The 13,231-nt window shown below is 40.2% G+C and overlaps 1 protein-coding gene across 1 annotated transcript in view; it reads left to right on the top strand.

Annotated features, from left to right (window-relative positions):
* LOC134340556 (polycomb complex protein BMI-1-like) overlaps positions 1-13,231 on the top strand; it is a 48,342-nt gene that overhangs the window by 12,205 nt on the left and 22,906 nt on the right. The window contains exons 3-6 of the mRNA XM_063037949.1: positions 6,185-6,281; positions 7,059-7,114; positions 7,217-7,267; positions 11,659-11,767. Coding sequence (XP_062894019.1) covers positions 6,185-6,281; positions 7,059-7,114; positions 7,217-7,267; positions 11,659-11,767 — 313 coding nt within the window. The remainder of the gene's footprint in view (positions 1-6,184; positions 6,282-7,058; positions 7,115-7,216; positions 7,268-11,658; positions 11,768-13,231) is intronic.

Raw genomic sequence — 13,231 nt, 5'->3', positions numbered from 1 at the left:
TCCTTCGCAGACAGTGATAATTAACTGAATGAGGAGCGGTTGCAAAAGTGTAGATTTATTTATCTTACACAGCTAATAGCCTCAAAGCAGCTTGCATATTTTGGTAAAGTTAGTAAGTCCAAAATTACTCGCCTTCACTAGGAATTATGTTGCAATATACCAGTTGTGTTTTGGCGGAGGCACCTTGTCTTCCTTCACCTGCTTTCTTTAAAACCATTAGACGTCTTTGTTGGCACTACACATATATCAGCGGCCTCGCGAATGTTGAAGCAGATGGGAGCTAGAGAGTTTTGCATTCCCCTCAGTCACCTTATCAGAGCGTGCGAGTGAGCCCTGCACCCGTACTGAGAGTTTCAGAAGCGTTTAACGCCGCCCGGTATACCCATAATATTCCTTTATCGTTGATCTTCCGCCGTCGCTCAAAAATATCGCAGTGGCCACAAATGACGCAGATATCTTAGATTAAACTACAGTGTCCACCTAGGTAGGAGAAGAGGATGTAACACAATCTGACGGTTCATGTAACGTGCCGGAACAGCTGGAGCTTTGTTCGGTTTATTGCTGAGGTCGTGGTAATCCTTTCATTATGCTAAAACCCTCGCAAACCTCCCCTTCTCCAACAAGGTAACAAACAATGTCTGTCCGTTTCTATCCATTTAAAGTAAAAATTACAGCCAAAATATAAAGCTGTTATATAAAGTTGTTCCCATCACCAGTTAATCAAAAGACATTCTTAATCGCACGTATTCATTTGAACTATTATTTTTTTTTACAATATCAAGACTAGACGACATCGCACTTGTATATTTTAAATTTACACTGCATTTGGGATTTTCCAGTTTTCAAGATTTCTTGGTATGCACAGGTACGTGTATGCACAGGTGGAATGAAAAACTTGCATGCTATACGTATGATTATGATACTGACATAAACAGAAGAGATTCTGTAGATGCTGGAAATCCAGAGTAACACACACAAAATGCTGGAGAAACTCAGCAGGTCAGGCAACATCTAGGGAAAGGAATAATGGCTCAACATTTCCGGCTGAGGCCCTTCATTAGGATTTATACTTTATTCCTTTCTATAGAAGCTGTCTGACCTGTTGAGTTTCAACAGCATTTTGTGTGTGTGTTACTTGTGATACTGACAGGAGTAATGCATGTTAAGTATGTGATGATTATGAACGTAGTCTCATTTTGTTGCTAGGTCATTCCGTTGCACTATTCATTTGAACATTTATTCTTATTTTGTTATACCTATTTATTATTTAAAATATGCCTGTAATCAATCAAGACCATTTTGATTATTGGAAACAAACTCCCAGCAATCAATGGGAAACGATTTATAGATACAATTAAACCATGCCACAAGACTGCATCATACAAGACAACGTGGATTCCAAAGACTTTTATCACTGAATTAGATTGATTGAGTAGTTCAAGAAGAAAGCTCGCGTTACAAAATTATCGCAGTGAGTTACATTATAAGAGAAAGAAATTTAATATTTTAGATGACCTTTGAAAATTATTCGATCTATTTTGGGAAGTTAGTTGGGAGACTTTTCATTGGGTTATTATTTTAGATCCAGTTTGATAAATCAATTTCCATCATTTAATGAGGTGTGATTCAAAATCAATAGCCTTATTTTTCCAATATATCTAAAGCATACTATTCTCCATTTAATTAAATTTCAACGGATTTGCTGTCGTGTGACAATATTCCAAATAATTAATATACAGTCAATTTCTCAACTGTGTTATGCGCTTGTGATCAATATCAAATGTCTAGTATTTCCTACATGAAACAGCGGAACTAACACCTTTACTGAAATCAATGAATTTCACTTTACTCCCTGAACCTTAGAATTAGGTTACAGGCTCGAAGCTTGAGTCAAGTATCTGACCACATGTCTGTGTAAACAATTTCAATTGCAGGGTTTGAAATAACTCGCTGAAGACAAGTTTTCTGCGTAAAAATAATGAACAATGGTTAACTTACACCACTGCAAACATTTCTATCTGCTTCGTCCTCTAGATAAAGCAACCAGCTCTCGAAACAGATGAATCCCTCCCGACAATCTCTACATACCATTCCGTTTGTAAGCAGGCCCGCTTAATATTTCTTTATAATTCACACGTGACTTTCATTTTTCAAGTTACTTACTTGCTACCAAACTCTGGAAAGTCATGAGGATTTAGTAAGTTTTTTTTCACAGAGGTAGATAATTTTTCTTCCTGAAATCTCTCATTTTTTTCAATTCCCCTCCCCTCAATTGGTTTTGCAGACAACTATCAGTCAGCACGATCCAAATGAAATGATTCAGGGTTTTTAAAAGTGCTCTGAATTATAACGCTCCTTTCATATTGTAAATATTGTATTTTGCCAGCAAAAATGTAAGATGCGCCTGGACTGAGCTATTTTGTGTGTCTGGATAAATTCTGTAAATTGCTAATCTTTTGTTGAAGTTTAATGTTGGCATGAGAGAGCAATAATACTTTTCAAGTTTGGTTCTAATTCCGTTAAGGGTTTATAATATCTTTCATGCATTTTATAAAGTCCATGCAAAACTAGTTTACTCACCATACAAGATTTGTTTTAAGATCCACGGTTTCTTTCATATTCAGAGATTCCTCACCTTGCAATATTTGCAAATGTCTGGGCATTCTCTGTTCACTCCTGTTTAGATTCCAAATGATCTGCATATCATGAAGTCTTGTAGGATCACATGATTTAGTGTTGCGAAAGGATGACTTTGTTTTTGGAAGTCGAAGTGACGTCAATTATGTGATAGAAAAACCTAACTTGAAGGCCGGACTGTTTTTTCTGTCTCTGCAGACACCAGTGTTTAGTGGTCTGCGCGGGGTTGTCATGACGGCGTGTGATCATGTGACTTTCCACGATGTGTTACCGGATTGAGTTTACTGATGGCCGTGAAGGAGAATAGTCTGTTCATGTGTCATATTTCATAATGAATATTGATGGCAGACTACGCATATATTGCCTGTCACAGCAATCGCATTTAGTGTCGGTAGGAAAAAAGTACCCGAAACTTAAAGAACTAAAGACCTCTTGATTCAACAATTATCCCTCCATTGAATTTTTCAAAACTCGTTAGATTCTGGACTAGTTCCTGAGGATTGGAGGGTGGCTAATGTAACCCCAATTTTTAAAAAAGGAGGGAGAGAGAAACCGGGGAATTATAGACCGGTTAGCCTAACGTTGGTGGTGGGGAAACTGCTGGAGTCAGTTATCAAGGATGTGATAACAGCACATTTGGAAAGCGGAGAAATGATCGGACAAAGTCAGCATGGATTTGTGAAAGGAAAATCATGTCTGACGAATCTCATAGAATTTTTTGAGGATGTAACTAGTAGAGTGGATAGGGGAGAACCAGTGGATGTGGTATATTTGGATTTTCAAAAGGCTTTTGACAAGGTCCCACACAGGAGATTAGTGTGTAAACTTAAAGCACACGGTATTGGGGGTAAGGTATTGGTGTGGGTGGAGAATTGGTTAGCAGACAGGAAGCAAAGAGTGGGAATAAACGGGACCTTTTCAGAATGGCAGGCGGTGACTAGTGGGGTACCGCAAGGCTCAGTGCTGGGACCCCAGTTGTTTACAATATATATTAATGACTTGGATGAGGGAATTAAATGCAGCATCTCCAAGTTTGCGGATGACACGAAGCTGGGCGGCAGTGTTAGCAGTGAGGAGGATGCTAAGAGGATGCAGGGTGACTTGGATAGGTTGGGTGAGTGGGCAAACTCATGGCAGATGCAATTTAATGTGGATAAATGTGAAGTTATCCACTTTGGTGGCAAAAATAGGAAAACAGATTATTATCTGAATGGTGGCCGATTAGGAAAAGGGGAGGTGCAACGAGACCTGGGTGTCATTATACACCAGTCATTGAAAGTGGGCATGCAGGTACAGCAGGTGGTGAAAAAGGCGAATGGTATGTTGGCATTTATAGCGAGAGGATTCGAGTACAGGAGCAGGGAGGTACTACTGCAGTTGTACAAGGCCTTGGTGAGACCACACCTGGAGTATTGTGTGCAGTTTGGGTCCCCTAATCTGAGGAAAGACATCTTTGCCATAGAGGGAGTACAAAGAAGGTTCACCAGATTGATTCCTGGGATGGCAGGACTTTCATATGAAGAAAGACTGGATGAACTGGGCTTGTACTCATTGGAATTTAGAAGATTGAGGGGGGATCTGATTGAAACGTATAAGATCCTAAAGGGATTGGACAGGCTAGATGCAGGAAGATTGTTCCCGATGTTGGGGAAGTCCAGAACGAGGGGTCACAGTTTGAGGATAGAGGGTAGCCTTTTAGGACCGAGATTAGGAAAAACTTCTTCACAGAGAGAGTGGTGAATCTGTGGAATTCTCTGCCACAGCAAACTGTTGAGGCCAGTTCATTAGCTATGTTTAAAAGGAAGTTAGATATGGCCCTTGTGGCTACAGGGGTCAGGGGGTATGGAGGGAAGGCTGGTGCAGGGTTCTGAGTTGGATGATCGGCCATGATCATAATAAATGGCGGTGCAGGCTTGAAGGGCCGAATGGCCTACTCCTGCACCTATTTTCTATGTTTTCTATGTTTCTATGAAAACATGTCACTTTTATTTGTTGAAGGTTTTAAGAGTAATAACTATTTGAAACGCTAACTTCCTTGAAGTAGCGAGCGAAGGTGGCCTTAAATAGAAAATTTCAAACCATGAAAGGTTGTGAGGCAAATTTAAGGTTTAAGGAGTCAAGGTGGTTTGATGGACTTAAGAAACCGATTAGTTTTGAGCATGGAGAAGCGACGTGATAGGCTTCAAGTCCTGAATAACAAACTCTGCCCCTAAGCTCATTAAGAGTGAATATTCTCGACATGAACTGAACACATCTTTAGCCGTTTCTGAACACTTCAAAACATCCAAAGTACTGTTTCGTTTCAATCACATGGACATAATCTTTTTTTGTCGGAAGCCTCTGAATGGATGGCCAGCTTAAACACAAGAGTTCAAACGATTGCTCAAAAAGAATTCAAAACTTGCCATTCAATTGCTCAATGAAACCATGGTTGTGAACTTGCTAGGAAGTTTTATTTTGAAACCTGGCCAAAAAGTAAAATTATTATTAGGCAATCGAACAAAAATTTAAAATTATATTACAAAGAAGGCTTGATAGAGGCAATATTTCATTAGGAGTTTGAGGAGATTTGGTATGTCACCAAAGACTCCAGCAACTTTCTACAGAAGTACTGTGGAGAGCATTCTAACTGGTTGCATCACCATCTGGTATGGAGGTGGCTCTGTACAGGATCAGAAAAAGCTGCAGGAAATTGCATTCTCAGCTAGCTTCATCATTGGCACTAGTATCGAGGACATCTTCAAAAGGCAACATCCATTATTAAGGACACGCATCACCTAGGACATACTCTCTTCTCATTGCTACCATCAAGGAGGAGGTCCAGGAGCCTGAAAACACACACACACAATGTTTACAGGAACAACTTCTTTCCCTTTATCAGCAGATTTCTGAATGGACAGTGGGCCCATGTACACTACCTCACTTTTTTCTTTTTTTTTGATCTCTTTTTGCACTACTTATTTCATTTAATATATACAGTACTGTGCAAATGGTTTGGGTACCCTAGATTTTATTGATGGTTTCAGTTCTATGCCCTCCACACAGCCCTGATCTCAACATCATCGAGGCTGTCTGGGATTACCTGGAGAGACAGAAGCAAACGAGACAGCCAAAGTCTGCAGAAGGACTATGGCAAGTTCTCCAAAGTGCTTGAAACAACCTACCAGCTGATTTTCTTATAAAGCTGCACGACAGTGTACCTAAGAGAATTTAGAAATTTTTCATTTCATTATTTTTGAAAGCATCTTTGCTTTACAGATTTTTTTTACATGTGCCTAAGGCTTTTGTACAGTACTGTATGTATATTTTATTGTAATTTATAGTTTTGTTATTATGTATTGCACAGTCCTGCTGCCGCTAAACAACAAATTTCATGACGTGTGCCAATGATATTAAATCTGATTCTGATATATTTGCTATGGTACCGTTTATAAAGCTGCATATCTAAAACATATCTTTAATATTTTTTGTCTAAATCTTTGCAGTTTGTAGAACTTTGGTCATGTTTATAACATGTATCTCTACTTTTTTGTCTAAACCATTGCAGTTTGTAAAACTTGTATTGTTCGCTACTTGGAGACCAACAAGTATTGTCCTATCTGTGATGTGCAGGTGCACAAAACTCGACCCCTCCTTAGCATTCGGTGAGTTCTGCTGCCAGGTGATGTGTGGATGTGGGGAAGTGGGGTGGCCTCTTGTCAAATGTTTTTCTTATCAAAACATTTCTAACATTGGTAACATTTTCAGGTTGTTTTAATTATGGAGAAAATCACTGAATTGAATTTTTAATTAAGAGCAAACTAAAAATTTATTACTGAAATCAGTGGAGTCCAAATTTGACTTTTAATAGTAATACCAACAGATGGGAGGTCATATCTTGACCTACAGTTTTTAAAGAGTCATCGTAGATGTGGGATCTAACAATGGGAGATAGTCACCTCATCTGGGGTTGCATAGTAGCATAGCAGTTAGCACAATGCTATTACAGCCCCGGGTGCAGAGTTCAGAGTTCAATTCCAACATTATCTGAAAGAAGTTTGTATGTCCTTCCCGTGACCATGTGAGTTTCCTCTGGGTACTCCGGTTTCCTTCCACAGCCCAAAGATATAGGTTAAATTGGTAATTGTAAGTTGTCCTTTGATTAGGCTAGGGTTAAATCGACAGGTAGCTGGGTGGTGGGGCTCATTGGGTCAGAAGGGCCTGTTTCACGCTCTAGCTCTAAATAAATACATTTCTCTTCCACAACCCCTTTTGATAATTTACAATCTTCAAATATTATTTAATTTCCTTCAGTTTCAAAACTGGATTAATAGGTTTGGCCTGACATTGCTTATCTTCACAGTTAGTAGGCCAAGTACTGATGTGCCTTGGAACTACTTTCCATGTCCTTAGAACAACTTGTTCCTTCTTTCTTCCCCCAGGGCTGACAAAACATTACAAGATATTGTCTATAAATTAGTTCCGGGACTTTTCAAAGGTAGGAGAAGTCTGGTCAGTAGTTACCTTTTTTTTAATTAAACAGGCCATTTAAAGACATTTCAGACCTGAACCTTTTGCATTTATTTTGCTTATTTTGCAGATGAGATGAAGAGGCGGAGGGACTTCTATGCAGCCCATCCCTCAGCAGATGGTAAATGTTTATATGGAAACAGAGGATTAATAGTTCCTGCAAACTTGATAGTGTGTTGTTGTGGACAAACCTGTCTCTCCTTTCCCCCTCCCTTTATTCATCTGAATAAATCAAAAAATATCGCTACTCGCAAAAGTTAACAGAACTTTCTGAATTTTGAACATAACATGAATGTGACAGCACCTAGTTTAATTCATGGGTTAACACTTCACTCAAATTTTCTTTGTATTTCTTTTTCAAAGTGTCCAAGTACTTTTCTATTTTGTTACTGTGCCCATGGTTTGAAATATTTAGTGTAAAACAAAACATAATTTGATTATGTGGCACAATGCTTTGCAGTACAGGCAAACCTGGGTTCAATTCCCTCTACACATCAAAGTTGCTGGTGAACGCAGCAGGCCAGGCAGCATCTCTAGGAAGGGGTACAGTCGACGTTTCGGGCTGAGACCCTTCGTCAGGACGGGAATTCAATTCCCTCTGCTGCTTTAAGGGGCTAGTGCGTTCTCCCTGTAACTGTGTGGGTGCGCCAGAGACGTACAGGTTGGTAGGTTAATTGGTTAATGTAAATTGTCTCTGATTAGGTTAGGATTAAATCAGGGGAATTGTTGGGTGCTGTGGCTCAAAGGGCCTATTCTGTGCTGTATGTCAATTAAATAAATAAATAAATAGATAGATAAAGTATTTATTCCAATGATTATCAGGGACTGAAATCATTAAACTACACTAACAATAAAAAAAACAGTTTTTCAGAAGAACACCATGTGTCAAGCAGTATCTATGTCACATATACTGAGCTACAGTGAAAAACTTTGATTTGCATGCCATTATTTCATCATATCAATACATTGAGGCAATACACTGAAAAACAATAACAGAATGACATCACGGTAGTGAAGCAGTTAGTATGACACTATTACAGCTCGGGGTGTCGGAGTTCAGAGTTCATTTCTGGTGTCCTCTGGAAGAAAGTTTGTATGTTCTTCCTCTGTGCACATGGGTTTCCTCCAACTGCTCTGGTTTCCTCCCACAGTCCAAAGAAATACACCGTCAACTCTGTCCCTCTGACCCTCTGACCCTCAGCACAGGTGCTCCTCAGGGCTGTGTCCTAAGCCCCCTCCTTTACTCCCTGTATATCCATGACTGTGTTGCCACCCACAGCTCCAATTTGCTAATTAAATTTACTGACGATACTACACTGATTGGCCTAATCTCAAATAATAATGAGGCAGCCTACTGAGAAGTAGTCATCACCCTGACACAGTGGTGTCAAGTAAACAAACTCTCCCTCAATGTCGCAACAACAAAAGCTGGTTGTGGACTACAGGAGGAATGGAGATGGGCTAACCCCTATTGATATCAATGGATCTGGGGTGGAGAGGGTAAACAGCTTCAAGTTCCTCAGCATACACATCATTGAGGATCTCACGTGGTCTGTACACACCAGCTGTGTGGTGAAAAAGGCACAGCAGCACCTCTTTCACCTCAGATGGTTGAAGAAATTTGGTATGGGCCCCCATATCCTAAGAACTTTCTGCAGGGGCACAATTGAGAGCATCCTGACTGGCTGCAACACTGCCTAGTATGGGAACTGTACCTCACTTAATCGCAGGACTCTGCAGAGAGTGGTGCAGACAGCCCAGTGTATCTGTAGTTGTGAACTTCCCATGATTCAGGATATTTACAATGAAAGGTGTGTAAAAAGGGTCCGAAGGATCATTGGGGATCAGAGTCACCCCAACCACAAACTGTTCCAGCTGCTACCATCTGGGAAACGGTACCACAGTATAAAAGCCAGGACCAACAGGCTCTGGGACAGCTTCTTTCACCAGGCCATCAGACTGATTAATTCACGCTGATACAACTGTATTTCTGTGTTATATTGACTGTCCTGTTGTACATACTACTTATAAATTACTATAAAATACAGATTTAGACAGAGATGTAACGTAAAGATTTTTACTCCTCATCTATATGAAGGATGTAAGTAATAAAGTTAATTCAATTTAGTATGGAAATTATCATTGTAAATTGTCCTGTGATTAGGTTAGGGGTTAAATTGGTGGGCTGCTGGACGGCTTCATTGCTTGCAAGGACCTATTACTCACTGTATCTCTAAAAAAAAATATATTATGAAGAACGAAGTCTTTCAGTTGCAGAGAAAGTGCAATGCAGGCAAACAGTAAAGCGCAAGTCCTTAACGGGGAGATTGTGAGGTCAAGAGTTCATTTTATTGCACTAGGAGACAGTTCAATCCTCTTATAGCAGTGGGATAGATGTTGTCCTTGGGCCTGGTGGTATATACTTTCGTGATTTTATACCTTCTGCCCGAAGGGAAAGGGAAGAAAAGAAAATGTCTGGGTTGGGTGTGGTTTTTGATTATGTTGGCTGCCTTGCCAAGGCAGAGAGGTAACTAGAAACTGAAAATTTGAACAGAATTCTGTAAAAAAGAATTGGGGTATTGAATATTGTCCAGTTACTGAAAATAAAAAAAAAATGCAGATGCTGTACAATCAAAATAACAGAAAGTGCTTGAAATGTTCATCAGGCATTGATGAAGGGTTGTTAACCTGAAACATTAAGACTATAAGAGAAAGAAGCAGAGTTAGGCCATTCAGCTCATGGGGTCTATTCTGCAATTTCATCATGACTGATCTATTTTCCCTCTGAATCCCAGTCTCTTGCCTTCTCACTGCAACCTTTCATACCCTGAATAATCAAGAACCTATTAACCACCACCTTAAATGCACCCAATAACCTGGCTTCCACAGTCACCTGTGGCAACAAATTTCACAGATTCACCACCCTCTGGATAAAGAACTTCCTCCATTCTGAATGAACATCCCTCTATTCTGAGGCTGTGCCCTCTGGTCCAAGACTCGCCCTGCCCCCACCCCCCATAGGAAGCATTCTCGCCACATCTACTCTAACTAGGCTTTCAATAGGCTTCAATGAGAACTCCCCGCATTCTTCTAAATTCCAGTGAGTACAGACCCAGAGCCATCAAGCGTTCCTCATAAGATAACCCTTTCATCCTGGAATCATCCTTGTGAATCTCCTCTGAACCCCCACCAAAGTCAGCACATCCTCTCTTAGATAAGGAGCCCAAAACTGCTCACAATACTCCATGTGAGACCTCACCAGTTCTTTTAAAGCCTCAGCATTACATTCTTGCTTTTATTTCTAGTCCTCGTGAAATGAATGTTAACATTGCATTTGCCTTCCTCAGCAATGATTCAACCTGCAAGTTAACCTTAGGGAATCCTATATGAGGACTGCCAAGTCCCTTAGCATCTCTTACTTTTGAATTTTTGGCCTGTTTAGAAAATACTCTATGCTTTTATTCCTTCTACCAGTGCATGACCAGATACTTCCTGAGACTGTACTCCATCTGCCACATTTTTGCCCATTCTCCTAACCTGTCCAAGTTCTTCTGCAGCCTCCCTGTTTCACCAACACTACCTGCCCCTCCACCTACCTTAGTATCATCCACAAACTGGGCCATAAAGCCATCAATTTCATCATCCCAATCATTGACATAGTGTATAATGTAAAAGGAAGCAGGCCCAACAGACTGCCCTGAAACACCACTAGTCACTGGCAGCCAATCAAAAAAGTTTCCATTTATTCCACTTTGCCTTTTGCCAAGGAGCCCATCATCTATCTATGCTAGAATGTTTCCTGTAATTCCAAGGGCTCTTTTCTTGCGAAGCAGTATCATGTGCAGCACCTTGTCAATGGCCTTCTGAAAATCCAAATACACAACATCCACTGATTCTGCTTTGTCTATCCTGTTTGATATTTCTTCAAAGAATTCCAACAGATTTGTCAGGCAAGATTTTCCCTTAAGGAAACCATGCTGACTTTGGCCTATTTTAACATGTACCTCCAGGTACCCCGAGACCTCATCCTTAACCATCGACTCCAACATCCTCCCGACCACGGAGGTCAGGCTAACTGGTCTATGATTTCCTTCTGCCTCCCTCCCTTCTTGAAAGGTAGAGTGACATTTGCAATTTTCTAGTCCTCTGGAACCATGCGAGAATCCATTGATTCTTGAAAGATCATTACTAATGCCTCCACAATCTCTTCAGCCACCTCTTTCAGATCCCTGGGGTGTAGTCCATCTGGTCCAGGTGACTTAACTTACCTTCAGACATTTCAGTTTTCCAAGCAATTTCTCCCCGAGAACTCTGTTTCTTTCTCCATAGGTGAACTTTTCGAGCGTTTTCTGTTTTTATTACGTTGAGTTCTTAATCAATTTCAAGAATCTTTGTCTAGAGCTTCAAGTTCTGAAAGTGAGGTCAGCTGATGGAAATGTTGTGGGCATTTATGTTTTGCAAGCATTAATTCAAGTATGTAACTGAGTACAATGATTTCTTCTTCCCAAACAGTCACAAATGGTTCAAATGAAGACCGTGGGGAAGTTACAGAAGAAGAGAAAAGAATTATCACAGATGATGAAATCATTAGTTTGTCCTTAGAATTTTATGAAGGCAACAAGTAAGTTTATTTGTGCTTCCTAACTAAACATTATTCTTATTAATTGGAATTTCCTTCTCTTTTTTATCTTTGGGAATAACTATGAATTTAAAATTCAAAGTTCAAAGTGAATTTATTATAAAAGTACATATATGTCACCATATACAACCCTGAGATTCATGTTCTTGCAGGCATACTCAACAAATCCATAATAGAATAATAACCATAACAGAATCAATGAAAGAACGCGCCAACTTGGGCCTTCAACCAGTGTGCAAAAGACAACAAACTGAGAAAATACAAAAAGAAAGAAATAATAAATAAATAAGCCATAAATATCGAGAACATGAGATGAAGACTCGCTGAAAGTGATTCCATAGGTTGTGGAATACAATGAAATAAAAATATCAAAAATGGAAAGTTTTTTGATTGGCAAATAAAATACAATGTTGGAAAGTGTATGGTTATACACTTTGGTAGAAGAAATAAACGGGCAGACTATTATTTAAATGGGGAGAGAATTCGAAGGTCTGAGATGCAACAGGACTTGGGAGTCCTCGTGTAGGATACCCTTAAGGTTAACCTCCAGGTTGAGTTGGTGGTGAAGAAGGCGAATGCAATGTTGGCATTCATTTCTAGAGGAATAGAGTATAGGAGCAGGGATGTGATTTTGAGGCTCTATAAGGCACTGGTAAGACCTCACTTGGAGTACTGTGGGCAGTTTTGGTCTCCTTATTTAAGAAAGGATGTGCTGACGTTGGAGAGGGTTCAGAGAAGATTCACTAGAATGATTCCGGGAATGAAGGGGTTAACATATGAGGAACGTTTGACTGCTCTTGGTCTGTACTCCTTGGAGTTGAAAAGAATGAGAGGGGATCTCATAGAAACATTTCGAATGTTGAAAGGCATGGACAGAGTGGATGTGGCAAAGTTATTTCCCATGGTGGGGGAGTCTAGTATGAGAGGGCATTACTTAAGGATTGAAGGGCGCCCATTCAGAACAGAAATGCAAAGAAATTTTTTTAGTCAGAGGGTGGTGAATCTATGGAATTTGTTGCCACGGGTGGCAGTGGAGGTCAAGTCATTGGGTGTATTTAAGGCAGAGATTGATAGGTATCTGAGTAGCCAGGGCATCAAAGGTTATGGTGAGAAGGCAGGGGAGTGGGACTAAATGGGAGAATAGATCAGCTCATGATAAAATGGCGGAGCAGACTCAATGGGCTGAATGGCCAACTTCTGCTCCTTTGTCTTGTCTTATGGATTATCTCAATGATGGGGCAAGTGAAGTTAAATGAAGTTATCCGTTTTGGTTGAAAGGTAATAATTATTCCTGAACCTGGTAGTGTGAGCCCTGAGGCTTCTGTACCTTTTCCTGATGGCAGCAGTGAGAAAGAGCATGGCGTGGATGGTGGGGATCCCTGATGACAGATGCTGCTTTGTATCACAGTTTACACTGACATAAACATGTACACTACTTTTATTTCA

Source organism: Mobula hypostoma, chromosome X1 (assembly GCF_963921235.1).
Source record: "Mobula hypostoma chromosome X1, sMobHyp1.1, whole genome shotgun sequence".
Lineage (NCBI taxonomy): Eukaryota > Metazoa > Chordata > Chondrichthyes > Myliobatiformes > Myliobatidae > Mobula > Mobula hypostoma.
The sequence above is the reverse complement of the archived record's forward strand: the minus strand, read 5'-3'. Positions and strand labels throughout refer to the sequence as shown.